This window comes from Psammomys obesus, unplaced genomic scaffold, assembly GCF_907164565.1.
Source record: "Psammomys obesus unplaced genomic scaffold, mPsaObe1.curated_primary_1811, whole genome shotgun sequence".
Taxonomy (NCBI): Eukaryota; Metazoa; Chordata; class Mammalia; order Rodentia; family Muridae; genus Psammomys; species Psammomys obesus.
The window spans coordinates 24,417,613-24,445,005 of NW_026592510.1; the positions used below are offsets into that span (position 1 = coordinate 24,417,613).

General features: G+C 41.2%; 1 protein-coding gene across 1 annotated transcript; it reads left to right on the forward strand.

The window, feature by feature from the left end:
- Nucleotides 1–6,883: 6,883 nt before the first annotated feature.
- On the forward strand, nt 6,884–25,312 carry Ms4a13 (membrane spanning 4-domains A13). The gene is made up of 6 exons (XM_055614202.1): nt 6,884–6,931; nt 9,100–9,240; nt 16,421–16,477; nt 18,430–18,549; nt 20,976–21,071; nt 25,253–25,312. Exons 2-6 carry the CDS (start codon nt 9,112–9,114, stop codon nt 25,310–25,312), a joined length of 462 nt encoding a protein of 153 aa, XP_055470177.1. The 5' UTR covers nt 6,884–6,931; nt 9,100–9,111.
- The last annotated feature ends 2,081 nt before the right edge of the window (nt 25,313–27,393 follow it).

The following is a 27,393-nucleotide window of genomic DNA, read 5'->3' on the forward strand; positions in this document are numbered from 1 at the left end:
CCCCCCCCCCCCCCCCCGCCAAGGAAGGAGCAGTCCTGCTAGGCCACAGAGGATGACTTTGCAGCCAGTCCTGAAGATACCTGATAAAACAGGGTCAGATGAAAGGAGAGGAGGTCCTCCCCAATCAGTGGACTTGGAAAGGGGCAGAGAGGAGATGAGGGAGGGAGGGAGGGAGGGATTGAGAGGGAATGAGGGAGTGGGATACAGCTGGGATACAGAGTTAATAAAATGTAACTAAAAATAAAAATAAAAAAATAAAAACAAGTGAGAAAAAAACGAAAGTTCATACCACAGAATGTTATGCTGCCAGTGGAAAGTAAAATCAGATAAATGTTAAACATACAAGCAATTTTTTAAAATAAACAATAACATTCCTATTTTATGTAAATATTACATAAACATATTACACAACAAAATCAGGTTAAATGTGTCTAAGCTTTCTAAACTTGTGCCTGTAAGCTGATACCAGACAAGCTGACCGAAACAGAAATGTGTCCCAACTTAGAAGCTACATAATTGCTACTCCTTTAATTCTCTCACACTTTAAGAAAGCATGCATTTGGTCGTTTAATGGCTTTAAAAATATATTGTACTACTGCTTTATGGCTATGTAAAGTATACTGTAAATATATATATATATGTAAATGCACATAGGTACATGTTAGATGAACTATAGATATTTATGCATATATATATATATATATATATATATGCATACAGTACTTGGAGTTTTCTTGTAGGTTCTAAATCACTTAAATACCATTCTGTAATAAAATGCTAACTACTGGTTTACAATTTTTCCCCTCATTTTTGGCATCTACACTGTTAGGGCAATATGCTGAGTGCTGCATGCTGTTTATTTTATTTCGGCTTTTTAGCATTCCTGTGATGCACACATCATTTATTTTTTCCACGTCTGAAGATAAGAGATTTGAGAACGTTAAGGGGCTCTTTGACAGCCATCTAGTTTATAGATACTGCAGTTGAGGGTCTTACTCCAGCAATCCGGATGGTGCTCTAGAATTCACACCCTCGCCCCTTATTTCCTCCAAGCCATCCCTAGGAAAGGCTCCGGCTTGTGACAGTCATGGGATCATGTAGAGAACACTATTGAGAAATCACAAGGTCCAAGGACGGTTCTCCACGCCGGTTCTGGCTTTGAGTACACTGTTCTCCATCTCATCTTTCTCATCTGTGAAACTAGGATAATAAATGAGGTGTGGGTAGCACCAAGCACTGACTGGGCACGTGACGTGACACTCAGCTTAGAAGTCATAGCACATTCTGAGAGCTGCTGAAGGAGCCAGGGGAGCGGTGAAATATGAAGTTCAATTATAGGCGTAGTGATCACCTAGGAAGAGGTGTGGTAGGGAGAGAGTTTGCCTGGAGCATGGCTGAGCCAGGAGAATTCAATGAACTATTTATTTTATTAAGAATGAAGCCAGGAGGAGCTGAAGAGATAGCTCAGAGGTCAAGAGCGCCAGCTGCACTTCCTGACAGGATCTGACAGGCCACCAGCGCCTACATGGTGGCTCACGACTGTCCATAGCCAGTGTCAGTGGATCAGACCCTCTCTTCTGGTGTCTGTGAGCTCTGCACACACATGGCACAACCCCCAATCTAGACAGGTTTACCTCGGCTTTCTTAATGAGAATCCCTCAGTGTTTACACAGACAGAATACCTTTTTTTCTCTTGCATATCTGTAAAATGAAATTCCTCCTAGCAACTTGGACTAGGTTTTATTTTATCAGGGCTGACACTCAACAGGATCCTGATAGTGAGCCTCGCTATGCACAATGATTTAAAGGGTACTACAGAAGGCATGGTGATTCGAGGAAATTCTCTCTTAATGTCTTTTGTATCCTGGGATACAAGATTAAGTTAAAAATACGAACTATATGAAGAAATATTTAATATTGACAAAGGTTAAAACTAAGTCATACTGCTGGTCGCCCCATGGCTGCTTGCTTTCTTGTCATTAAAAAATACAAAGCTTTGCGAAATCAAATAATAAAAATTAAAAACACTTAAATGTTATGTAACTGATCTATGCTATGACCACAGCAATTTAGAAGCACCAAGGGATACTTGCCATTTCTGTTTGTTTAGCTCCCTTATTCTTGTCTACACTCATATTGAATACACATTGGCCCATGTGACAAAGTGGTCAAATCCAAGTTAATTTCCACAAATTGTTGGTTATGCTTTAGATGAAAGAGAGAAGGAGAAAGAGAGACCAATCTTAGCAGTACATGACAAGAAGGGTCTCTCTTTACAAAACTGGCTCTACTGGAGAATTCTATTAAATTCATAACTCTAAAGCTGAAGATGCATTCAATGTTGTTGGTCTTTCTAGATCACAGTGTGCCTGATATTATTCATTCTCATACACAAAACACAAAGGAACACTAATGTTTCTGTGAGAACACTAATGTCCTATATCACTCAAGGATCAAACCAAACCAGGGCCTGTGAGACAGCTCAGCAGGTGAAGGCACTTGCCACCAAACCTATGATGGCTCCCCCATGGTGAAAGAAGAAAATCAACTAGCAAGCTGTGCCCTAAATGCAACACACACACTGAAATAAAGCAATTAAAACTAATAACTCTTAATAATATGCCAACCAACACACAATTCAGGAGAAGAGAACCTAGGCATTTTATTTTCTCTTATTTGAAGGGTCTTCACAGTTGCAATGCAAAGAAGTTAGCTACGAGGTTAAAAAGACAAAGTCACTCACTTTCTAGTCAGTTTTTTTATGCTATAAAAAGCATGGAAAAGATCTTAGTAGCTTTAAAGACTGCTCATTAACTCTTCTGAGTGGTTAAGCTTTAGGAGTGTTAGAAATATTTAGAAAAAAAAAATCTTTGTAAGATTAAAGGACTTAATTATCATCCACTAAATATTTGCACTGTAAGTCAGAATCTTATCTTTTCTGAAACACCTAGTTACGTCTTCCAGGAATAAATGAAAGCTCGCAGCATGCTGTGGTTGAAGGAGCATCAAGCCCTCAGAAAGTCCTCAGCGCTGCATGGGGTGGCCTGTGCTCACCAGAGAACTCCGGTTTCCCTCCCAATCTGCCCTCCAGGATCTCACTCTTCTTTATGTTTTCACAGCCATCTCTACTTTCTACCTTTCTCTTCACAAACACTGAACTACTGCCCGCAGCAAATACAACGCCAATACGGTGCAGAAAAATCTGCAAGGTAAAACCTCCCTCGGCGGGTGGAAAACAGGTCGTTTTGGCCATTTCCTAAAGTCTCTTCATTAATTTCTTTAGCCATTTATATTTGGAGAAGGATAGAGAGGGAATGAACTATTAACTCAAACACGTGCCTTTTAACAAGCTGAAATCTTCTCAAGTGTGTGGTAAAGGAAGGACCAGGTCTTTGCAACCGTTCTACGTGGGGAGAAGTACCTGAAAAGGCAGCGTTGGACCCGGGAAGCCATTGCTAGAGACTCCGGAAGGTGGTTGAAGGGTTGAGCCACCCAAAGGCCTGCAGGCCCCAGTGAGTCTGCGCACTGGTTCTCATCCCTCCACCCTGAGAGAGGGCTGTTGCCCTTGACAACCCGGGAGGCCTGAGGAGCTTGACCACCAGCTGGGCGCTAGACTCTGCGCTGCTGCCTCTAATGGCTCTGCAGTCAGGTCTAGCGCTGAGAGCACCATCCAACTTGATCTGTCTCTTCAGCCTGTACCTGGGCCTGATAGAGTGAAACTAGATCCTTGGGCCTGGGGACAAGTGAAATGTGAGGTAACGGTGTGACACTTTATTTTTGTTTCCTGTCAAAATGGACACGGAGTCTGGAGAAAGGGAGGTGAGGAGGGAGAGAGAGTGGGCACATCTCCATTTTCCATCTTCTATACCCTCTCATTTTTGACCATTAAAAAAAAAACAAAACAAAAAACAAAAAAAACAAAAAAAAAAAAAAAAAACCTTTATATTTAGCTTTTGAGATGCGGGATCTCACTGTATTGCCCAGATTGCTCTTGTATGCCTGGGCTGAGCAATCCTCCTGCCTCAACCTCACACAAGTAGCTGCTAAGCAACTATTCATTCTCACCCACTCATTCTAGATTTCATCAAGCACTGAAGGCCGGTATATCATTAAGTGAGGTAGAAAGTAAAGTATTTAACATCACTATAGCATCAAGGTTCCCAGCCAGTCACTTTAAGTATTCATTTAAAATACCAGTCAGAAAAGGCGGAAGGGAAAGTGGAGAAGCTGAATGCTTATGCGCAGGGAGTTAAGCAGGACCAACCATGAACACATGGAAATGAACTTTTTGGTTTCTGGGGACTCACAGTGATTTGCAGTTGGTCTTGAAAATCAAAAGTTAGAACACGCTGTGGCAGGAATTTTGGGCAAAATGTTAAGATAATGAGCTGGGTATCTAGCTACCTTGTACATCTGTGGGCTTTCAGGAAAGGGTTACTGCCAGAGCTGTTAGACTGAAAAGGAAGTGGTCCAGTGAGGGAGAAGGTGGGCAGGAAGCACTTCATAAAAGAATTCATGCGTCCACTCAAGATGCTGGACTTAATTCTCCTCTTTTTATCTTAAAAAACAAATAATTTTCATGGTTGGTGGGATGGCTCAGTGGCTATGAGTCTTGCTGCTTTTGCAGAGGACCCGAGTTCAATTCTTTGTACCTCTATCAGGCAGCTCACAACTGACTTTAACTCCAGTTCCAGGCGATCTAATGCCCTCTTCCATGGGCATTCAAACACGCACGCAGACACACATTTTTTTAATTTTATTTTATTATTTTATTTTATTTTACTATTAATTACACTTTATTCATTTTGTATCCCCCCATAAGCCCCTCCCTCCTCCCCTCCTGTTCCCACCCTCTCTCCCCTCTCCTCATGCATGGCCCTCCCCAAGTCCACTGATAGGGGAGCAGACACACATTTTTTAACTAAAAAAAGTTTTAATGTTTTAAATTGTTTTTCTGGGACACACATGCACACACATACCAAAGCTCAGAGAATATCATGAAAAGAGAAGGTAGGAAGATTTAAAGTCAGAAGTTGGGGGAGGGGCTGTGAGACATGGTCCTTCTGGACATAACATGAACTCAGTGCAGATGTGGTCACCTACACAAGAGTAGAGCCATCAACTTTTTCATCATGAGAAAGGGAAGGGCTCGGGGGGGGCCTCACCCCACCTGAGGGCCTGTTGACAGTTAATGGTGGCAGAGGGAAGGGGTATCGCTTTCTTCAGTGCCTTATCCCAGGATCAGGGAAATAACCTCCCACCCATGTTCATTCAGGCAACCCTTCTTATCTCAGCAGGTCAGATGCATAACAAATACAGGAAAGTAAAGGGGACACTTGTTGGGAAGAAAAATAGTTTTGGCAGAAGGTGGGGAGATAAGACAGAATAATGGGGGAGGGTGGAGAAAGACTAAAATTCATTGTACATATAAATGAAACTGCCATAATTAAAAACTAACCGCCTTTTAAAAATCATTTTCAGTTACTTTAACTCTATGTGAACGACTATAATGGGTTTTATTTCTACTGACGGTGCTAAAGATAAATGCTAGACATATCTGTGTGTGTGTGTGTGTATGTGTGTGTGTTTCTCCCTCTCTAACTATTCCAGAATACCTGTGCTACTTTTAACATGTGACAGTTGAGCTAGGAAGAACAACAAAGTGATTTGTTCTTTACCTACTTCTAGATTAGTGATGGGATCATCAGAAAATAGAAACAAACAAATAATTATTATTATTATTATTTTTACAAAATTAGGTTCCTAACTGAGTTGCAGAGTAGCCATATATAGCTTTTTTTAAAAGAAAGAATTCTAACTAGTTATTCCATGAGTATACTTTTGTCATCCAAAAAGTAAACTGAGTGTCTTAAGCACATGCACACATACTTTTTTCTGATTAGCATTTTCATGAGTTCTTCACTTGGATGACTTTACTGTGGACCTCATAGAGATTACAGAGACACTAAATATTTTACTCTCCAATTTACCACATGATGCTTCCATGTGGCATTTGAAGAACGTGGATACCTAGTCATGGTAGAGCAATTGAACTTGGCTGCCTGTAAGTCTCAACCCTTGAGCGTTTCTCGAAGGCGGTGTCTGAAATCACAAAACTTACCTTGGTAACAGACTTTCTCTCCTGTTGCAGTGATAGACATTGAGAAAATAAATTTTAAAAACTAAAGATTCGTTAAATCTAGCCTGCTGCTGGGTCCGAAGTTGCAATGTCATTTTGTCAAAACTGTGTTCTTTCAGAAATGATCAAGGAGGGACCGCTACATGATCAGTTGTGTGTCACGATCTTTGTTACTCACGTTTATATGCATGTGTGCATATCACCAACAATATAGAAGATGTCATGAATTCAAGAGGGATGGAAGAGAATAAAAAGAGAAATTATAAAATAGACTATACTCATACGAAATTCTCAAATAAATTGTAACAGAAAATGCAAAATATGATTGGCACGAATCTGATTGTGATTGTAAATAAATCATTAAAGCTTTACTGAAATTCTCCAATACTATTCTCTAATTGACCTTCATTCTTTAGCACCTAGAAATGCTGTTAAGTAGTGAGAGATAACATCAGCAATATACCAGTATTTCGTAGTCTTAAAAAGAGACTTTTTGATTCTGGAGGTTGTTATACAGAACAGGTGAATGTACACTCAGGGCTGTGAGAGATGAAAGTATAGAAAGAAAAAATACTGTGGCCTCTGAGTTTGGGAAGGTTATTGTCAAACACTAAGAAACAGATTATGGATTTTCTCCGAGAAAAAGCATGCATATGTGTTTTGTGTTCTTTTGTAGAAGTCTGATAATAAAGATATCACCGAAGATCAGAAACAAAATCAACCAGAAGAAATTCTGAAAGTATGGGATGTGGAGAGTCAAAAATATCTACAGCAAATACTATCGTTTTAGGGGTGAGTGTTAGGCTTTCTCATTACTGAGATAAAATCCCCTCAAAGAAACAGAATGGAAAGGGGCAGATTTGTTTTGGCAGCTCATTCCTGAAAGGATGGAGTTCATCATGGAGGGAGGAGGGGGAGAGAAGGCATGCCAGTGGGAAGAGGAGGCTTTTGACTTTCTGGCCACATTGCATCTGCGGTCAGGAATCAGAAAGTAAACAGGAAGTGAGGCTGGGCTACAAAGCACGCTATCCACCTCTCATAACTAACTTTCTCCAGCCAGGCTCCACTTCTACTTTTTGTTTTGTTTTTGTTCTTGTTTTTTTTATTTTTATTAATTACAGTTTATTCACTTTGTATCCTCCCTGTAGCTCCCTACCTCCTCCCCTCCCAATCCCACCTTTCCTCCCTCCTCTCCACCTGTGCTCCTCTCCCAGTCCACTGATAGGGGAGGTCTTCCTCCCTTTCCTTCTGATCCTAGTCTATCAGGTCTCATCAGGAGCAGATGCATTGTCTTCCTCTGTGGCCTGGCAAGGCTGCTCTCTCCTCAGGGGGAGGTGATCAAAGAGCAGGCCAATCAGTTCCTGTCAGAGACAGTGCCTGTCCCCATTACTATGGAACTCACTTGGACACTGAACTTCCATGGGCTACATCTGTGTAGGGTTCTAGGCTATCTTCATGAATAGTCCTTGGCTGGAGTATCGGTCTCAGAAAAGACCCCTTTGCCCAGACTTTTTGGACCTGTTGCTCTCCTTGTGGAGCTCCTTTCTTCTCCAGGTCTTACTATCGCCCAATTCTTTCATAAGATTCCCTGCACTCTGCCCAAAGTTTGGCTATTAGTCTCAGCATCTGCCTCAATACCCTGCAGGGTAGAGACTTTCAGAGGCCCTCTGTGGTAGGCTCCTGTCCTGTTTCCTGTTTTCTCCCTCCTCCGATATCCATCCTCTTTGCCTTTCTGAATGGGGATTGAGCATCTTAACCATAAAGAGATGGGTCAGTGGTTAAGAACACTGTCTGTTCTTCCAAAGGACCTGGGTTCAATTCCCAGCACCCACATGGCAGCTCACAACTGTCTGTAACGCCAATTCCAAGGGGTCTGACACCTTCACACAGGCTCTACTTCTTAAAGATTCAACAACCTCCCCAGAAGCACTACCAGCCAGGGTCAGGGGTTCAACATGTGGTCCTATGAAAAAGGCACTGCATACTCAAACCACAGCAGTAAGATTTCACTCTGATTGACTAAAATCCAATGTCTTAAATGATGGCAGTTTTTTAAAAGGTGACCTTGTATCTAAGAAGGGATGTATTTGGAATAACTAAGAGGCAAATGCTTCTTTAACAACAAAAAACAAAGCCATGGTGATTGTGTTCTGTAGCTTTTGTCTGGTCTCCCAGTTCTTCATAAGCAAGGATGTGATGAGGCATGAGCTTAGCAACTGAACTACCACACCCAAAGAAATCCAACAATCTGAAAGAATTGCCAAATTTAAAAGTGGGTACGTGTCTGTTAGTTTAAAAGCGGTCTATCATCGACTGTCACTATACTCATGTCAGTGCAGGGGGATGAATATACAGTTCTGTTTAGTCATAAACCTGTGAGATTAAAGCTTACCTTGTTCAATTAACAGACCCCAAGAAGTTAGGAAAATCGCATGCTTTTGTAACCAGCTGGGAGAAACCCCTTCTAAAGGGTTTGATCTCTTCCTCTGAATTCTTAGACCATGCTGTGCAGACCAGCTGTCCAAGCTGCTGCACAAGAGTTCTTAGCTCTATGGTGATAGAGAGCTCTGGGAATAGAATGAAATGTCGCAATCTGCTCTCCCAGATCACATGCCTACTGCCATCCTTTGCAGCCTGGTTGCTTGGGTGGTTGACTGGTTGTTGGGTATGGTGGTGTGAGTGAGAACCCCCTAGAACCCAGTAACAAACTCTAAATTAAGAATCATTTTTCAATAAGAAAACTTCAGCTTGTCTCTCTTGCACCAGCGTAGTTGTTCACAAATCCTTGGCTTGTCCTTCCTGGACAGCCCCTTTGTCTGGGAAAAACAATGAGAATTCCATAGTTAGTGCATGACCAGTTTACTTTCATCTTTTATAAAGATGTTAAATGCTGCTTATGTTTCTTGAAACTGTGTTTTCCTTTACATCACTGCAGTCCTAACAGCTCTCTCCTCTCACAGGTTATCCAGATTATGATTGGCACCTATCATGTACTCATGTGGTATTTCCTATTGTTGTTGTACATGGGACAGATTAAAGGAGTATTTGGGACTTATGAACCTTTAACTTACAAAATGGGAACTTCCTTATGGGGAATTACTGTGAGTATAATACATTTGTACTGATTGTATTACTTCAGTAAATAATATTGATTCATATAGTAGACAGTAGGGGCCAGATTCTAAATAAGGTTTTCAGGAGACTCGAATAACTGTTATTTGCTGACTTATTCAAAATTCAATTTTGTCTTTCAACAAATGTGTACTGAGCACTTAATCTACAAGTGCTGGCCAAGAAATGTAGATGTGAGAGTAAAGGACAGCCACCGTGTGGACTATCTCCCTACCTACATCAAAAGCAGATTTTTAACCATCACATCCATGAGCGTGGTTAATATTCAGGTTTGCAGTTATCTGCACTCTCATGTGGTTTCTAGGCAGCCATTGGGCAGAAGGAAAACTTGGAGTGCGGGTATCTCCAGAAGTGAAGGGAAGAATATATCACAGACACAAAGAAAGATCAACCCTATTGTCCTCCAGGGGTTTGTCAGTGAAGTAAAGGTTGAAAACTGACTCCCGGTAATCATTCATAAACAAGACACATAGTTTCAGTAAAATGATGACATGAAATCCTGAGTAGACTTGGTTTAGGGAAATGGAATGAGAGCTGAGGAAATTTTTTATAATTATTTTTAGTTAATTTTGATGATTCCATACATGTGTACAATGCATTTTGATCATATCTACTTGACTCCCTCCCTCCAACTCCACCCCCAACACATCTCCCTCCCAACTTCATGTCCTTTTTTTCTATCTGTCTTTTACTGGTGTGTTGGGGGAACCAGAATAAAAAAACAATAAACAATATGAGATAAAAAGGGAAACCTTGCAATTGTATATTTAAGTTGTCAAGAAACAATGGGTTTTAGTGAACAAATATCTATGGCTATGTTCTCCAGTGATGGTTCTCAGTTAGTATTAGTTTTACCCCCTTAGAAAACATGTCATAGCATCTGGAGATACTCTGCATTTTTACATCTAGAGAGCAAAAGCCGAGGATGCTGCTAAGCATCCAATAATACATAGAATATCAAATGCGAAGAATTATAACGATTAATGTAAATAGTGCTAAGGCAAGATAACAAGAGGGGGAATGAATAAAGAGCAAAATTGGTTCTCATTGGATTTGGGGATTACAAAAGCTTCGAACATTTCTATGTATAAAGAAGAAAGAGAGATATGAGCTAAAAGTGAGGGCAAGCATGTGGACCAGCTATTAAAGGGGAGGAGGGAGCGTGGGGTAGTCATCTAAGAAAAGTGAGAGAGAATATGGCTTATGGAAAATTAATTTGATTCTTATACAGCTTTAAGGACTCAAGGTTTAGAAACATGACTGCATAGTTAGATAAGCCTTCACTCAAACCCTGTTCATCTGCATGGATGCAGACGTGAAGCAGAAATAAAACTACATTTCGTCAGGATTTCGGTTAAAAGACTCAGTTTGTATTTAAAAAGGAGGTGGACACCAGAGTTGAGAATGGACACAGGGAGTGTTTATAATGACTGGCCATAGAATTGATGCTGGCGATAAAAAGAATTCAGCAGGAAGCAGGACATCTGAGAGAATAAACACATAGGATGGAAAAAGCATTGCTAGAGCTAATTGCCAGACGACATCCTCTAGAAAGACACAATAGTGGTAGGAACGAATACATAACGTTGGGATTTAAAAGGACTAACAAGAGAATGAGTATGGAAATCAAGTCATTTTTTTAAAGAATTCGGGGGGGGGGGGAACGGAAAGAATCACATCCCTAGGGTAAGTAGAAGGATGTACATATGTTAAGTCACTAAAGATCAAGTGACTTAGGAGAGACATCAGAAGGTCAAAAATCAAAATCATGTGGAAAAGGATGAATGACTAAGCAGTCAGTCAGTGACCTCAAGCACAGGGATGGTGGATCATAGAATTTGTCTCAAGTATAAAAAAATAAGAGAGAGGTGGAACTAGACAATTGGGAGGAGAAAATTACTCTCCTTGAACGAAGTTGATCTGCTAGATGTTGAAGAAGAGGTTGAGCGGTCATGAGAAGGTATAGTGATCTCTAGGACATCTGCCTTTATCTTTACGTTGACTCAGGGTGTCCAAGGGCGAAATCCAAAGAAGTCATGCTGACAAGCAATCCACTGCCTCATCAATAAGAAATGGTGCATTTAGCTCATAAATGAAAAGCAAATGGAAGAAAGAAGAAAATTAAAAAGATAAAAGAAAACTAGAACTTTCAGACAAAACTCAGAGAAATTACCTGTGTCCCCTTGAGTTTCATTTCATGCTATAAAAATCACTTCAGATCCTCCTTTCTGTTTTTATGCCAATACCATGCAGTTTTTATTACTATTGCTCTGTAGTACAACTTGAGATCGGGGATAGAGATACCTTCAGATAATCTGTTGTTGTACAGGATTGTTTTGGAGATTCTGGGTTTTTTGTTTCTCCATATGAAGCTGAGAATCTTTTTTTCAAGGTCTGTAAAGAATTGAGTTGGTATTTTGATGGGAATTGCATTGAATCTGTAGATTGCTTTTGGCAGGATGGCCATTTTCACAATGTTAATCCTACCAATCCATGAGCACGGGAGATCTTTCCATCTTCTGAGATCTTCTTCAATTTCTTTCTTCAGAGACTTGAAGTTTTTCTCAAACAGGTCTCAATGGAACCGCATAGAAGATCCAGAAATAAACCCACACACCTATGAATACTCGATTTTTGACAAAGAAGCCAAAACCATTCAATGGAAAAAAGACAGCATCTTCAACAAATGGTGCTGGTCCAACTGGATGTCCACATGCAGAAAAATGAAAATAGATCTATATTTATCACCCTGCACAAAACTAAAGTCCAAGTGGATCAAAGACCTCAACATAAAACCAGATACTCTAAATCTGTTAGAAGAAAAAGTTGGGAACAGCCTAGAACTCATTGGCACAGGAGACAACTTCCTGAACAGAACACCAACAGCACAGGCTCTAAGAGCAACAATCAATAAATGGGACCTCATGAAACTGAAAAGCTTCTGTAAAGCAAAGGACACTGTCATCAAAACAAAACGCCTGCCTACAGATTGGGAAAGAATCTTCACTAACCCTTTATCTGACAGAGGACTAATATCGAGTATATACAAAGAACTAAAGAAGCTGAAAAGCAGCAAACCAAGTAATCCAATTAAAAGATGGGGAACAGAGCTAAACAGAGAATTCTCTGCAGAGGAATATCGAATGGCAGAGAAACACTTAAAGAAATGCTCATCCTCATTAGCCATCAGGGAAATGCAAATCAAAACGACCCTGAGATATCACCTTACACCCATCAGAATGGCCAAGATGAAAAACTCAAGGGTCAACACATGCTGGAGAGGTTGTGGAGAAAGGGGAACCCTCCTCCACTGCTGGTAGGAATGTAAACTGATACAACCACTCTGGAAATCTATCTGGCGCTTTCTAAGACAATTAGGAATAGTGCTTCCTCAAGACCCAGCTATACCACTGCTAGGTATATACCCAAAGTTTGCTCAAGTACACAAAAGGGATATTTGCTCAACCATCTTTATAGCAGCTTTATTTGTAATAGCCAGAACCTGGAAACAACCCAGATGTCCATCAACAGAGGAATGGGTACAGAAATTGTGGTATTTTTACACAATGGAATACTACACAACAATCAAAAAGGAGGAAATCATGAAATTTGCAGGAAAATGGTGGGATCTAGAAAAGATCATCCTGAGTGAAATATCCTAGAAGGAGAAAGACAAACACAGTATATACTCACTTATATAGACCTATAAGATATGATAAACATAATGAAATCTATACACCTAAAAAAGATAATCAAGAGAGCGGACATGGGGTAAGATTATCAATCCTCGTTTAGAAAGACAGATGAACATATGACAGGAGGCTACTGAGTGCATTTGAAAGACTCTAACTAGCAGTGTTTTCAAAGCAAAGACTCATGACCAAACCTTTGGCAGAGTACAGGGAATCATAAGAAAGAAGGGGAGTTAGTCTGATGAGGAAAGGATAGGAGCTCCACAAGGACCAAATCTGGGCACAGGGTCTTTTCTGAGACTGACATGCAACCAAGGACCATGTATGAATGTAACCTAGAACCTCTGCTCAGATGTAGCCTGTGGTAGCTCAGTAACCAATTGGTTTCCCATAGTGAGGGGAACAAGGACTATTTCTAACAAAAACTCAATGACTGGCTCTTTGGCCTCCCCACCCCCCAAGGGAGGAGCAGTCCTGTTAGGCCACAGAGGAGGGCTTTGCAGCCAGTCCTGAAGATACCTGATAAAACAGGATCAGATGAATGGGGAGGAGGTCCCCCCCTATTAGTGGACTTGGCAAGGGGCACGGTGGAGATGAGGGAGGGAAGGAGGGACTGGGAGGGAATGAAGGATAGGGACATGGCTGGGATACAGAGTTAATAAAATGTAACTGATAAGAAAAAAATAAAAAAAAAAACAATAAAAAAAATCACTTCAGAAGGGAAGTAACGAGGCAAGTAGGTCAGCAGAGAGTTTTCTGCACCAGCAGGAACCCCGAGTTCAACCCCAGCACCCTTAAAAAGCCAAGTGTGATGTGCATGTGTGGCCTCAGCTCTGGGGAGGCAGAGACAAAATTCTGACACTCACTGATCAGCCAGACAAGTCTAACCATCAATCACAGATCCCACTAAGAGAGCTTGTTCAAAAAAACAAAAAAAGAAAAAGCAAGTTAACTTCTGGCCTACACACACACACACACACACACACACACACACAGCACAACTGACGCGTTCAGTAAATCTTCTAAATATTTAAAATGTAATCCAATGTAAAAGTTGTCGTTTAGATGATAAACTTTGAAAGACATTTTCTAAAGCAAATGTTTTTGCTAATAAACTGGAAAACACTGCAATAAAAAAATCTTACAAAATACACTCTATTCATGTATTAAATTTTCAAAGTATAAATAAACATTTTGATAAATGTTTTCAATTTTTTCCCTGGGTATTTGAGTTTTGCCTACATATCTGCCATCATGTCCATGCTGTGACTAAAGAAGAGAGAAGAAAGCATCGGATCTTGTGGGGCTGGAGTCACAGATGTTTGTGAACTTCCACGTGGGTGCTGGGAATCAGGCCAAGGTCTTCTGGAAGAACAGCCAGTGCTCCCAACCACTGAATCGTCTCTATAGCCTCCAGTTCAATATTTTCAATAAGAGATGAGTTCTAACTTCGGATCTAAAATGATAGGAAAATATTTTCACATGTGATCCTGAGATGATTCCTAGCCTTGCCATACACATCCTTAGCAGCCTCACCTTTTCTGACAAGATCAAGAACGAAATGTGCAAAAGCAATTTCCTGGTGGAATGTGTAAGCTTCAAAGTCTGGCCTTCCCAAATAAAGTGTGCAGCTTGACAGGCATCTCCAGAAAGGAGGAAAGAGAAAGCATGTAAGAGCCAGAGGCGGCGATGACGAAACCACAGAGACTGTGACAGCAGGTACAAAACCTGCACAAGCTCAAGACAGACAAAAATCTCAGCGCGGAGAAGGGGAAGTGGGCACCAAGTCCCACCTAGCCAAGAAGCTATTTGCAGTTGATGCACACTGGGAAAGGGAAAGTCAATTTTCTTCAATAGATTACATCAGTTACTGGGAATATCAGTCATACTACTGGGCGGGCCTCATACTCAGGAATAGTTGGAAAACATAAAACAGACTTTATAGAGTTTTTTTTTTTGTGTGTGTGTGTGTGTGTGTGTGTGTGTGTGTGTGCTTTTATTGTGGTGCTTTTAGTTTGATGTTTTTCTTTTTGTTCGGGGGTAGTGTTTTTGTGTCTTTGCTTGCTTGCTTGCTTGTTTTGAAAGAAAATCATCAAAGTGGACGGAGAACTTGGGAAGGGGAAAGAATGATCAATATATGAAAAATTTAATGTAATTTTTAAAAGTACGAAACACGACTGCTACTTTTCAAAAAAATTAACTTAAAAGCACTAAAACATAAAAGTCAGGGGCTGGAAAGATGGTTCAGTGGTTTAGAGCACGTCCTGCTCTTACGAAGGACCAAGATTTGGTTCCCAGCACCCATACCAAGGGGGTTTACAACTTCTTGCAACTTCAGTTCCAGGAGATCTGACCTTTGAACTTCTGACCTCTGCAGCAACTGCATGCACACACATATTTATGCATAAATAAAATAAGTAAAGCTTAAAAATAAAAAAGACAATATTTCAGCAAAGTTGTGTAGCCTGCTTTTAATTAACACAGAAGCACTTTGTACTTCTTGGAAAATAGAATCTTGAAAAGATGTAATGAAATGTCTTTCAAAATAATTTTTATAAAAGGCACGGTGGCTGGGAAGATGACTCAGTGAATCAGAGTGCTTACTCTACGTGCAATCATGAAGACCTGAGTTCAAATCCCCAGCGCCCACATAAAAAGTTAGGCATGGCTACACATGCCAGTAACAACAGCAGTGAGGGTTGGGGACGCTTAAATTCTAAGTGCTGAGTGGTCAGCCAGCCCAGCTGAAACGGCAAGCTTCCAGTTCACTGAGAAACCCTGTCTCAAGGCAATAAAGTGAGGAACAATACAGAAAGACACCTGTTCCACCTTACACGTGTGTATAAGTAGACATATACATCTGCACACTCATGAGCACAAACCACACACACACACACACACACACACACACCAGACATGCGTGCATGCATCAATACATAAATAAACAAAGCAAAGGTGTGGGCAAACTGTGGCCTTAATGGTAACTATAGCCTCTCCATAAAAAGGCTATTTTGTACAGTCATAGTGGCTAATGAATTTATGGGCCACTTCTTTCCAAATCTGGATATATACACAGTCACTAAGGTCCCTGGTTTCTTATGAGGACCAAGAGAAGTTGGAGTGACACCTAAATGAGTTACATAAGAGGTATCATAGAACCAAACTTGGTCCTGGGTTCAGGAAGGCTTAGGAAGCCATTGCCATATACTACAACCTAAATCCTGCCCACTGCCCCCTGCTTATGCCTGTTGTGGCCCTCCTGTCACTTTCAATACCTGTCACCTTTTGAAAACACCATTACCTCATCATGAAAGCTCATCCTAACCCCTTGTACCAAACTTCTCTGTTACCATTACAGTTCTGAAAATCATTGTCCTGGAAGACAGAGCTGTTTTAAAGTATGCTTAAATTGCTGAGCATTATCAATGAGTATTGACCAATATATGTTTTTGTCTAGTTTGTCTTTTCAGGAGCTGCCACAGTAAAATCAGCAAAACATCGGAGTAGATATATGGTAAGTTGAAATGCTTGGGGCATCTCTAGTATGTATGTTCACAAAACAGAACAAGAGATCTGAATGAAGACAGTGTTGGGCTGTACAGATGGCTCAACAATTAAGAGCACTTTCTGTTCTTACAAAAGACCAGAGTTCAGTTCCCAGTGCCCACACTGGCTTAAAACATCCAATACCTCCAACTATCAGATATCTGTCTTTCTCTGTAAGCAGAAAGCCACCGTGGTGCTCTTGTTTAAAACTCTACTTTATTTGTGGTGTTTAGGCTTCCACCTCCTTTCCCAACCTTAAACAGGAGAGGGGAAAGGATAGTGGAGAGAAGGTTCCAGACCCATTTACTTCTCCTAGCTCTTTAGCGTCAAGGGGTTCTCTTAGGGCTCTATACCAATCTCCGTCAACTGCAGATGCAGCTAGCGGTCTCCTCCACCCTGTTGCATCCCCGAATCATCTCTCTCCATCTGTCTGCTCCAAACCGCCACACAGCCTCTGGTCTCTGGTCTCTCCAAATTGCTCCACACCATACACCAACATTGAACTCCATGCCAAACTCCACCGAATGCCACGAAAGCCATGGTCTCTTTCTTGGCCTCATATTTGTACTCTGAGTCCTAGACCACGCCCCTCTCCATGCCGCACATGAAAGGCCATTACAAGCTTGCAAAGATCATGCTCCACACGTGACAATTAACAGGTGTGGACAAACTATAGCCCAACTAAAATCCCATGTTTGGGATTAAAACATAAGCATTTTTACATAACGTACAAAGAAACCAAAACTTCCATTACAGGCCTCTTAAGGCAGCTGCACTCACACGCACACACACACACACACACACACACACACACACACACACACACCTTCAGAATAAAAGAAAAACAGTCTCTAAACAATAAAGGAATCTATAAAATAAATGAAGTAAATAATAAAAACATGAGATCAGATTGTTTAATGTAGACCAGACACACTACTTAACGATCTTGATGACCTCCTGCTAAAGTACCTAAATTTAAATAATAATTTTTGTTTGGATTTCTATGCCTAACATTGCATGAATCGTGTGATTAAATATTGCTTACAGAATGTACAGCCTTTCTTCTGTGTGAACATTACTGTGCCTTAACACTTCATTTTCTGGCCTATCCACTTTGGAAATAGGGTTGTACTTTGTTTCAAAAGAGGGAATTTTCCAAGAAAAAAAAAACTGTTCATGGTGTAGACAAAAAATGATTACAAATAAAAATTTAGAATTTTAGACCTAAAAAGGTATCTTAGAAATCAATTAATCTAATCTTAAATTTTTACACGTCAGAATCCGGAGATGGATATATGGCTGCTCTTATAGAGGATTCAGGTTCAGTCCCCAGCACCAACGTGGTGGCTCACGGCCATCTGTAACTCAAGTCCAAGGGCATCTGACATCCGCTTCTGTCCTCCAGGAGCACTATGCATTGTGACATGCTGACCGGCATCCAGGGAAAGCACCCATACACATCAAATAAATAAAATCTCAAAATCCTAAAAAAAAAAAAAAAAATTGAAGTTGACAGGTGCTGGCAGCTAATAAAAAAACAGGATTCAAACATGTTAACTGCTATTTTGCTTTATTTCTACAAAGAGTCACCATTTCCCATTAGTTTTCTTTATCTTTTAACTCTTTCCGTCAGACATCTTGATCTTTCCTACAGCTGACTTACCAGATTATAAAACACAAAGGTTTTGAGAATTGATGGAATTCAAAAATTGGCTGCATCTAATGATAGATTCATGTTTCCCCTAAATTAATACTATTTTATGTAAGTCAGAAAAAAAATGGCAAGAATAAGCACACTTTGAGAGCTTCACAAACTATAAAGAAGTTTTAACTCGGTTTTTTCCAGTAGAAACAAACAAATAAAAAACATGTAAAATACTTACTCTGAATGTTGTAAGCTTACTTGTGTCTCCTTTTCAGCTTGTCTGTGCTCTGTCCCTGAACATACTTTGCGTAATTGTTACGATCATTGCCGCCAGCCTGACAATAGTGGAACTGGCTTATTTCCGGTCTGTGTCATATAGGAATTATGGACAAGCAGTAAGTAACTGAGTTTATGTTTGAAATGATGTTTTATTCTTTGAAAGTTTCACACAAGGTAGTTTGATCATATTCACCCACTTCCCTGCCCCCCCCCCCAGTGCCATTCAGATCCACCGCCATCTCCCTATTCCAGTTTCATTTTTGTATTCTATTTATTTCAGTAACCAGTGGAGTCTATTTTTGTCCTGCCCTTGCACTTACAGGGGTGAGGCCATCCACTGGAGTGGGATTGACCTACCCAGGGGCTATGTCCTTAAAGAAAACTGATTCTCCTTGCCCAGGCGCTGTCAGTTCTCAATGGTGCCTTAGTTAGGGATGGAAACTCCTGAGCTGCCTCTCCCCAACCTCTTCCAAGCTAGAATGTTGATTTGTTTAACCTTGTGTGTGTCTTGTGCAGGAAAACACAGGTTCTTTGAGTCTGTGAGTCCACAGCCCTGGCTTGTCCAGAAGACACAAAGATGCTGGTCCTCTGTGATCTATGGCTCTTAAAAGGTTCTTTGGCCACTCTTCCAATATGGTTCCTGAGCCATGAGCCGTGTGTGTGTGTGTGTGTGTGTGTGTGTGTGTGTGTGTGTGTGTGTGTGTGTTGCATGTATATATGTGAAGGCCAGAAATCACTTCAGGTGTCTCTTCTCTTGGCACTGTCCATCTTTAGTTTTGAGATACAGCCATTGGCCTCAAACTCCCCAAGCAGGCTAGGCTAGCTGGCTGTGAGCTACAGGGGTTAGCCTATGTCTGTCTCCCCAACACGAAGTGTGGGGACACTAGCTTTCTCCCTACCCTTGTCCCCGCCTCTGCTCCACCTCTCTCTCTCTCTCTCTCTCTCTCTCTCTCTCGCTCTCTCTCTCTCTCTGGTTCTGGAAACTGAGCTCACTTTCTCTGTCCTGCTGGCAAACACTTTACTGACTAAGCCATCCCCAGTCTCTCCACTGATGGTACCTTAACACAAAAAGAGCACAATTCCGGGCCACTGAGCCATTCGCCAAACCAGGAAGAGAGCCCTGCTGTTGCCACATGTGTTTGAACCACGAATACCTAATCATTTCTGGCCTCACACAGGTCTTTCTTAATGGCATGCTTTTGCATCTTCTGTGGATTTTGCTTTAGTGCCTCACTGCTAAATGTACATCAGGCTTGTTTCTTTGTACCCCAGACTACATATAAATGTAATATATCACACTATAATAAATGTGAATAGCTTTGTTGATAACACAAGAGATTTGCTTGAGTTGTATTGGCTTAGCGTTCAGAATCATCAGAAGAAGGAAGATCGTCAGAAGATCTCCCATGCTCATAGATCAGTAGGATTAACTTAGCAAAAATGGCCAGCTTACCAAGAGTCATCTGCAGATTCAGTGAAACTCCCATCAAAATATCAACACAATGCTTTACAGACCTTGGAAAAGTAATTCTCAGCTTCATATAGGAAAACAAAACACCCAGGATGGCTAAAACAATCCTTTACTCATGGAGAAGACAGTGCACGTGCTAACCTATGCACCGTTGGGACACGGTCTTCAGAAAACCTTGACATCTCACATGCACTTCTTAGCAATGATGATACCTGAAGGCCTATATACAAACCTGGCGGAAGCCCCGTGGTAGAAATGGAGGCAGGAGTAGGGAGGCTTACAGCAACTTGGAAAGAAATCAAAAAAGAAAACAAGTGATAAAAATAGAAAATGCAGAACAGCAGTCCAGTTCTAGAGAGTCTAATGTAACTGTGGAATTAAAAAACAAACAAACAAAAAAACAACAACAAAAGAAACAACACAAGAGGATAAACTAGAAGAGACCTGGAATACGCTTTTCTAACACCACTCTAAATGATGTTTTTCATCACTAAATATGAATGTTATTCTATTCCTTTATACTTGAAGAAGGCATTACTATGATCTAATTTAGTGGTATTTGAGATGGAGAGGATAAATTAATTAGGACATGAACACTGTAGTTATTATTACTGTAAATCCAAGTAAAAGCCCCCTAATTAATTTTCCAGAAACACTTTTCATTTGTTGGATACCTTCTATGGAATTGCCTCCAATGCAAAAGGCCACCAGAAATTATCCCATCCCTAGAAGCAAATGTGGAGAGGAGGCCTGCGGGAAGCCCAGCCTCTGATCAAGGGGGCGTCTAAGAACAAGTCCCTCCTTGCAGGACTCTGGGAGGAGCCCAGATGATGTAGTGTAGATATGAAGCTGGTCCACCTCTCCATCCCACACAAACACAAACACAAACACAATAGAAAGATGCAGAGAGAAGATTATCCACCCAAAAATGCTCAGGGAAATCAAACAGAAAAGGAAGGTCACCTGCTCTTGTGTTCCTTCTTCTCTTTGAATCTCACTCCAGGGTCCTCTTGGGTGGGCACTCACTAAAGATAAAATAACACACCACCTCTCCCTCTTTTCTGGTTTCAGAAGCTGGGGAGGGAAGTGTCCCGTGTCTTGTTGTTCTCCTACCCCCTGGAATTCGGGATTGCCCTCACATATGCAATCTGCAGCTGTTCGTATTTGGTAAGTGTTTTCTCTAGCAATTCAAGGGCTTTTGGCTTCCAGTAAACAAACTTGGCATTCTACAACTATCTGGAACTAATAATGTAATGTGTAATGTTTCCTTTACCTTTTGTTTTGTTGTTGTTTTGCTAAAAAAATTGGCTATAAAAATGACAAGAGTAATATATGACATTGTAAAATTAATTAAAAACACTTATGTACACAGCCGAGATACAAAGTGAATAAATTGGAATAAATAATAATAAAATAAAAAACAAAACAACACATATATGAGGTGATTCTTCCTTTAATATTGTTCTCATCCTCTCTACACATTCAATTAAACACAAATACACATATACACAAAGCTGGAGACACACCTTGCAGCCACAGTCAGGAAGCAGAGAGAGGTGGATGAATGCTGATGCTCAGGTTGCTTGCTTCCTTCTGTACAATCCGGGTCCTCAGACCACAATGTGATGCCATCCACACTTACGTGTCTCTCCTCACAGCTAACCCTGTCTGAAAACACCAACTCACAAAAATGCCTGTAGTGTATCTCCTGGATGGTTCTAAATCTCCTCTTTCAAATTAGAATTAAACATGGCACCCAATACCTCCAGCCCTTACGTTCAATTGGGAGGGTGTTACTGAAACAGCAGAGAGTTTGGTGGCAAATAAGCAGGTAAGACCACAGCACTCAATCCAGCTGAGATCATAGGAGTTCATATTACTGTTGTGACAAGAAATTGACAGAAACCCAACAGAGACACTCAGAGAAGTCAGCCACTACTGTGGACTCTGCTGATAGCTTAGTCATTCATCTGTATGAAAAAAAAAAGTAAACATGTTGACAGCTCTGCATGCACTAAGGAAACTAGAGACAGTCCTGCTAAGTTACCTGCCTGAGCTCATAAAAAGCCTCCAAAATTAAGGGAAATCTGGGATACACACAAATGACCCAAACTTCACAAACAGTTCTCAAATACACTAAGAAGACTTTATTGGCTGAAGGTGTGTCTGTTTTTCTAGTTCTACCACAGCAAAGCACCATACACTACGTAGCTTAAATGAGAAAATTTATTTCCTCACCATTCTATTTTAGAAGTTCAAGACCAAAGTTCAGAAGAATTAGTTTTCTCTAACGCCCTCTCCTTGGTTTTCAGTGTCTTTACGTGGACTTCCCTCGAACCGTTCTGTCCTACTATCGTCTGCACCCATCAGTCACACTGGAATACAGCCCAGCCAAATGTCATTTTTATAATATGTCTGATGACCCTTTGGAGGGACAAATGACCCTTTCACAGAAGTCTCTTAAGACCATAGGAACATGCAGATACTTACATTATAATTCAAAACGGTAGCAAAATTAAAAAGTAGAAACAAAAAATGATTTTATGATTGGACTCACCACAACATGAGGAACTATATTAGGAAGGTTGAGAACCACGGATTTAAGTTATCTAAAATTTATCTAAAGTATCTAAGAATTATCTAAGATGTCCAGTTTCAAACAACAGCATAAATACAATGAATGAAAATAATGACATGCGAGGGGGTTTGGAAGAAAATGGCCCACATAGCCTCCTAGGGAGTGGCACGATCCATGTGGCCTTGTTGTAGTAGGTGTGGCCTTATTGAAAGAAGTGTGTCACTGGAGGTGAGCTTTGAGGTTCCAGACGCTCGAGTGAAGACCAGTGGCATTCTCTTTTTTTCCGGCTACCTGCGGATCCAGATGTAGAACTCTCAGCTTCTTCTCCAGCACCATGTCTGCCTGTGTGTCACCATGTTTTCCACCGTGACGATAATGGACTAAACCTCAGTAAGCCAGCCCCAATTAAATGTTTTCTTTCATAGGAGTTGTCATGTTCATGATGTCTCTTCACAAGCAATAAAACACTGAGACAACATGTAACGTGAACACTCAGGAACTGATCCTTATGTCCTCTGTTAAGTATAGCTACCACTCCTCATCAAAAAAGGCGGGGGGCTTCTTTTTATGCCGGGAGCAATTGCATACTGGGTTGGCAGAAGCAAGCAAGTGAGGCACAAGTGAGCTTCCTGGAGGCAGCCCACTGGTTTTTGCATGACTGATGAATGGATGTATCCCTGGTGTAGTCAAGGCCTCAAGGGTTTTGACTCAAGACTGCTTATTGTTGCTATACTGCCTTCCCATGCTTGTGTCATAGATCTGGCATGGCAGAGACCCTCACTGCTTATTGCTTCACTCCATTGCACAGATTTCCTGTAGATTATTTTGAAGATGTACCCTCATGACATAGCGCTGTTTAAAGAAATTGATGGTTTCATAACCTCTGATGATGATTTTAAAGAATATCTGATTTGATTCAAGTAATTTTAAAACCCTCCTTCAGTACAGCAAAAACTGCTAGGAGCTCTATGAACCTTCATGTGTCAAGCACTTGATTTATACCAAGAGGAAAAACAAGACTGAAACAAATAATCAAGGAAATACATTCATTCTAGGTTTAGTCCAAGAATAAGGCCTGGGTGTACATCATGATAAAAAGACCATATGAATATAGAAACAAAGAATAAATGGTTAGCTATACAAGATAAGACAGATACCTGTTTCTTAGAAAGACCTTGATGTAAGAAAAAACTTGCTTTGAAGACATAATATATACTTGAAGTAAAAAAGATAAAATTTCTGCTTTGAACTCACAAGAGCATATAGATAAAACTACTGCTTTAAAAAAACTACTGCTTTAAACTTATAATAAGAAACCTAGTTAGATACTAGGACCAATAGTCCTTCTGTAACCCCCTTTTTATGTAATGATTAAAACTATTTTTAATGATGTATTTTCCATACATAGACTTTGTAGCCGTAAAACACACACACACACACACACACACACACACACACACACACACACAAGACAGAATTAAGCATGTGTTGAGGCCACCCACTTCATCCAAAAACGTGTCTGTCCATATATACAGATATACTTATATCTGTATACTTACATATATATGGATGAATGGTGTCAGAATCGGGCCAAGTTTCAGAATTGAGGAAGACTTCAGAAGCAAGGTATAGAACCAGAAAGCTGTAAGGGAGAAGAGCAGAACCACGTCCACATAGAGTAATGGGCAAACAAATGGACAGCAGATCCAGATGAACGAGTGGCGGACAAATAAATGACAATTGAAAAGGCCACATCAAGAATGGAGACCAACCCAGCATCCCCAGGCTCCTGGGAAAATCAGAATTCTCTTCTTGCCCTTCCCTTAGCACACACACACAGGCAGGCGGTAGAAGTCTTCGCCATCACAGTGTATGGGGATGGCAACACTGGGTACCCAGTAAGGGGGCCACACCCTTTCCTCCTCTATGAGTTCTTGGGCTCTTTCCCACATGGTTTTAATATGCTCCTGGGCTCCTATAGTCCTACTGTACTTGGGTAAATTAGTACAGTGGCACCTTTACTACCTTTAAAAATAACTTATAAAGCAGTCTCTGTCTTGAGGGCGGTGCCCGGCTGGTGACGGTGTCTATGTTCAAGGTGCTCCCGAAATACATACCTTTTAATTCCATTCATGTGAGGTTTCAAACAAAGCAAACCTAAAATAGAACTGTAGTGTTTATGGATGCAAACTTAGCTGGGAAAACTAGAAAGAAAGAAAAAAAGAACTGATTACCTGAAAGTCAAATAACCCTGGAAATGGAAAGAACGGGCAATCACTGGGGTATGTCATTTGAAGCTAGGATCACTCTGAGAGTGATGGCATACGTGTTGTGTTCAAGCAGAACACGACTTTAAAAAGCAAAAACCAGGAAGGAGCTTGACTGGGTGGTTAGGAGCATGGGTTGCTTTTCCAGAGGACCGAGGCTCAAGTTCAGCTCCCAGAACCCACAGGGCAGCTCACAAAGATCTGTAACTCCTGTTCCAGGGACCCAACATTCTTTTCTGGCCTCCTCAGGCATCAGGCATGCAAGCGGTACACGAACACACACGCAAGCCAAACAGCCACACACATAAAAATAAGTATCGGAAAGTATATCAGAGGTTACGCAGTAGAGACTTTAAAATAAGGTAGATTGGATTGAGAACAAACAGCACTGTGGACCCTATTCTGTGAGCACCAGTGTCACCTGTATTCTTTTTAACTCTCTATTACTCACATGATTTGATACCCTGGATGTCAACTTACAGTTGACTGCTTTTTCTTTCTAGGGAAGGAGACGACAGGACAGTATAGAAACTGTTACTGACGTCATAGAAAGCAGCCTCTGAGAGCTGAAGAAGACATGAGCAACTTTCATGGCTACTGACACCTGATTTAGGTGCCAATGATCTTTCTATGTAACAAGGCCACTGCACAACCCATACGTTTTGTGCGAAAGGAAAATCACAGCAGGTTGAAAGTCACCCCTTGGTATTTAAGGAGTGTCTACACACATATCTTCTAGGTTCCAGAGGGGAAAGCTTTTCCTATGTAAGTATGATACTATCACAAGAAAGCGTTTGCTAACTAGCCACTCTGAAGAACTGTCAACTCTCCCCAGCAGATCATCCCCAGCCAGCCATAAAAACCACCTGTAACCTGTAGAGCGCAGGCTATAAAATTTGGAGCATAATCCGTAATTCAGAGGAAGACTTTAATTTCTGTCCCTGTAAGTGAAAAGTACATTCCACACTCCGCATTCTTCTGCTTCAGCTAGCTTCTACCTCCACAAAGCAAGGATCCAAAGGTCGCCAACTGAGTGCCTTTATTGTCCCATGACTTTTCCTGTCCTCATTAAAGTTCCTTTCTGCCCTGCATGTCTCCGCTGCCTTTCTCCCTTCTCGTTCCCCTGCTTTCTACTACTCGTTATTTGAGTTGATGTTCGCTCACATTGCGAAGCAAACCGCTCTCCCACGTTGAGCAGCATTTCCCAGGAAGCTGTTGTACATGCAGTTTCCATGCTTTTCGCAATGCTAAGGAACGCGGGTGTTTTTACATCCACGGTGGGCTGTTTTCTCTCCATCTCTCAAGGCATTACACGGTTGTTCTCCAACTATCAATAAAGACTTTCCCACTCCTTTATATATTTTTTATTAATTTGTTTATTCGGTTTACATCTCGGTTGTAGGCCCCTCCCTCCTCTTCTCCTAGCCCCACCTTCCCTCCTGCACTCCCTCCCCTATCCCTGAAAATAGGGAAGCCCCCACATCCACACACCCCAGCTCATCCAGTCGCATGAAGACTGAGTTTGTCTTCTTCCCCTGTGCCCGGTAGGACAGTCCCATTGGGAAGTGATCAGAAAACAGAGTCCATGTCAGAGATAACCCCCGCTCTCCTCACTAGTGACCCCACTTGAAGCCTGAGCTGCCCATCGGCTATTCCCTCAATCTCTCCTCTATGTGGGCTGCAGAGACGGCTCAGTGGTTAAGGGCACTGGCTGCTCTTCCAGAGTGATCCAGGTTCGATTCCTAGCACCCACATGTCAGCTCACAATGGTCTGTACCGGCAGTTCCAAGGGATCTGACACCCTCACACAGACACGTATGCAGGCAAAACACCAAAACATATGAAATAAGCTTTAAAAAAAAATCAGAGATGAGCTAAGCACTGAAATTTGTAGCATCAAGAAATCTTAATTGTCCCTGCAGGTCTTGTAGACAGGGTAAGTTTTGGGACAATTAAGATTTCTTGATGCTACAAATTTTACTGCTTAGCTCATCTCTGCAAGTCTGCTTTGTGCGTTGCAAGTATTAAACTGTCAAAGATTAACAAGATGCCTCATGAGAGTTCTTATTTTAGGAGAGGGACAAGCAGTTAAGAAATCACAACGGTGAGTGATTCATATATTAAGAAGTATGTGAAAAATGGAATATGACAAAAGAGAGGATGCTCTTTCTGGCGTAAAGATGATATTTTGTGAAAACTCCAAACAGGAGATTTGTACTTTGGGGGTTTGAAACGTGGGAGGACATTTCAAATGGAAGAATTAGGGTGGCTATTCCTCTACTGAAGAGGAGGAGGAAGAGGAGAAGGGAGAAAAGGAGAGAAAGGGAGAAGAGAAAGAAGGTAGAGAAGAAGCAAGGGAAGGAAGAAGGCAGAGAGGAGGAAGGAAATAAAAAGAGGGAGAGGAGGCGAAGAAGAGGAGGAAGAAAAGAGGATGAGGGTTGAGAATGTCGTCCATAACTACAGCTCCTGCAGGGTTCTCCTTACATCTTTCTCTCAAATTCGTATCCTCCATTTTCTAAAACTGTATAACCGACTGAGTTCAATTAGTGTACCTGATGTACCTGAGTGTAGGCTGACCAGTAGAGCCTGAGCAAGTCCTGATGGCCCCACCCTATAATAAAATGATCTCTCAGTTCCCAAACGG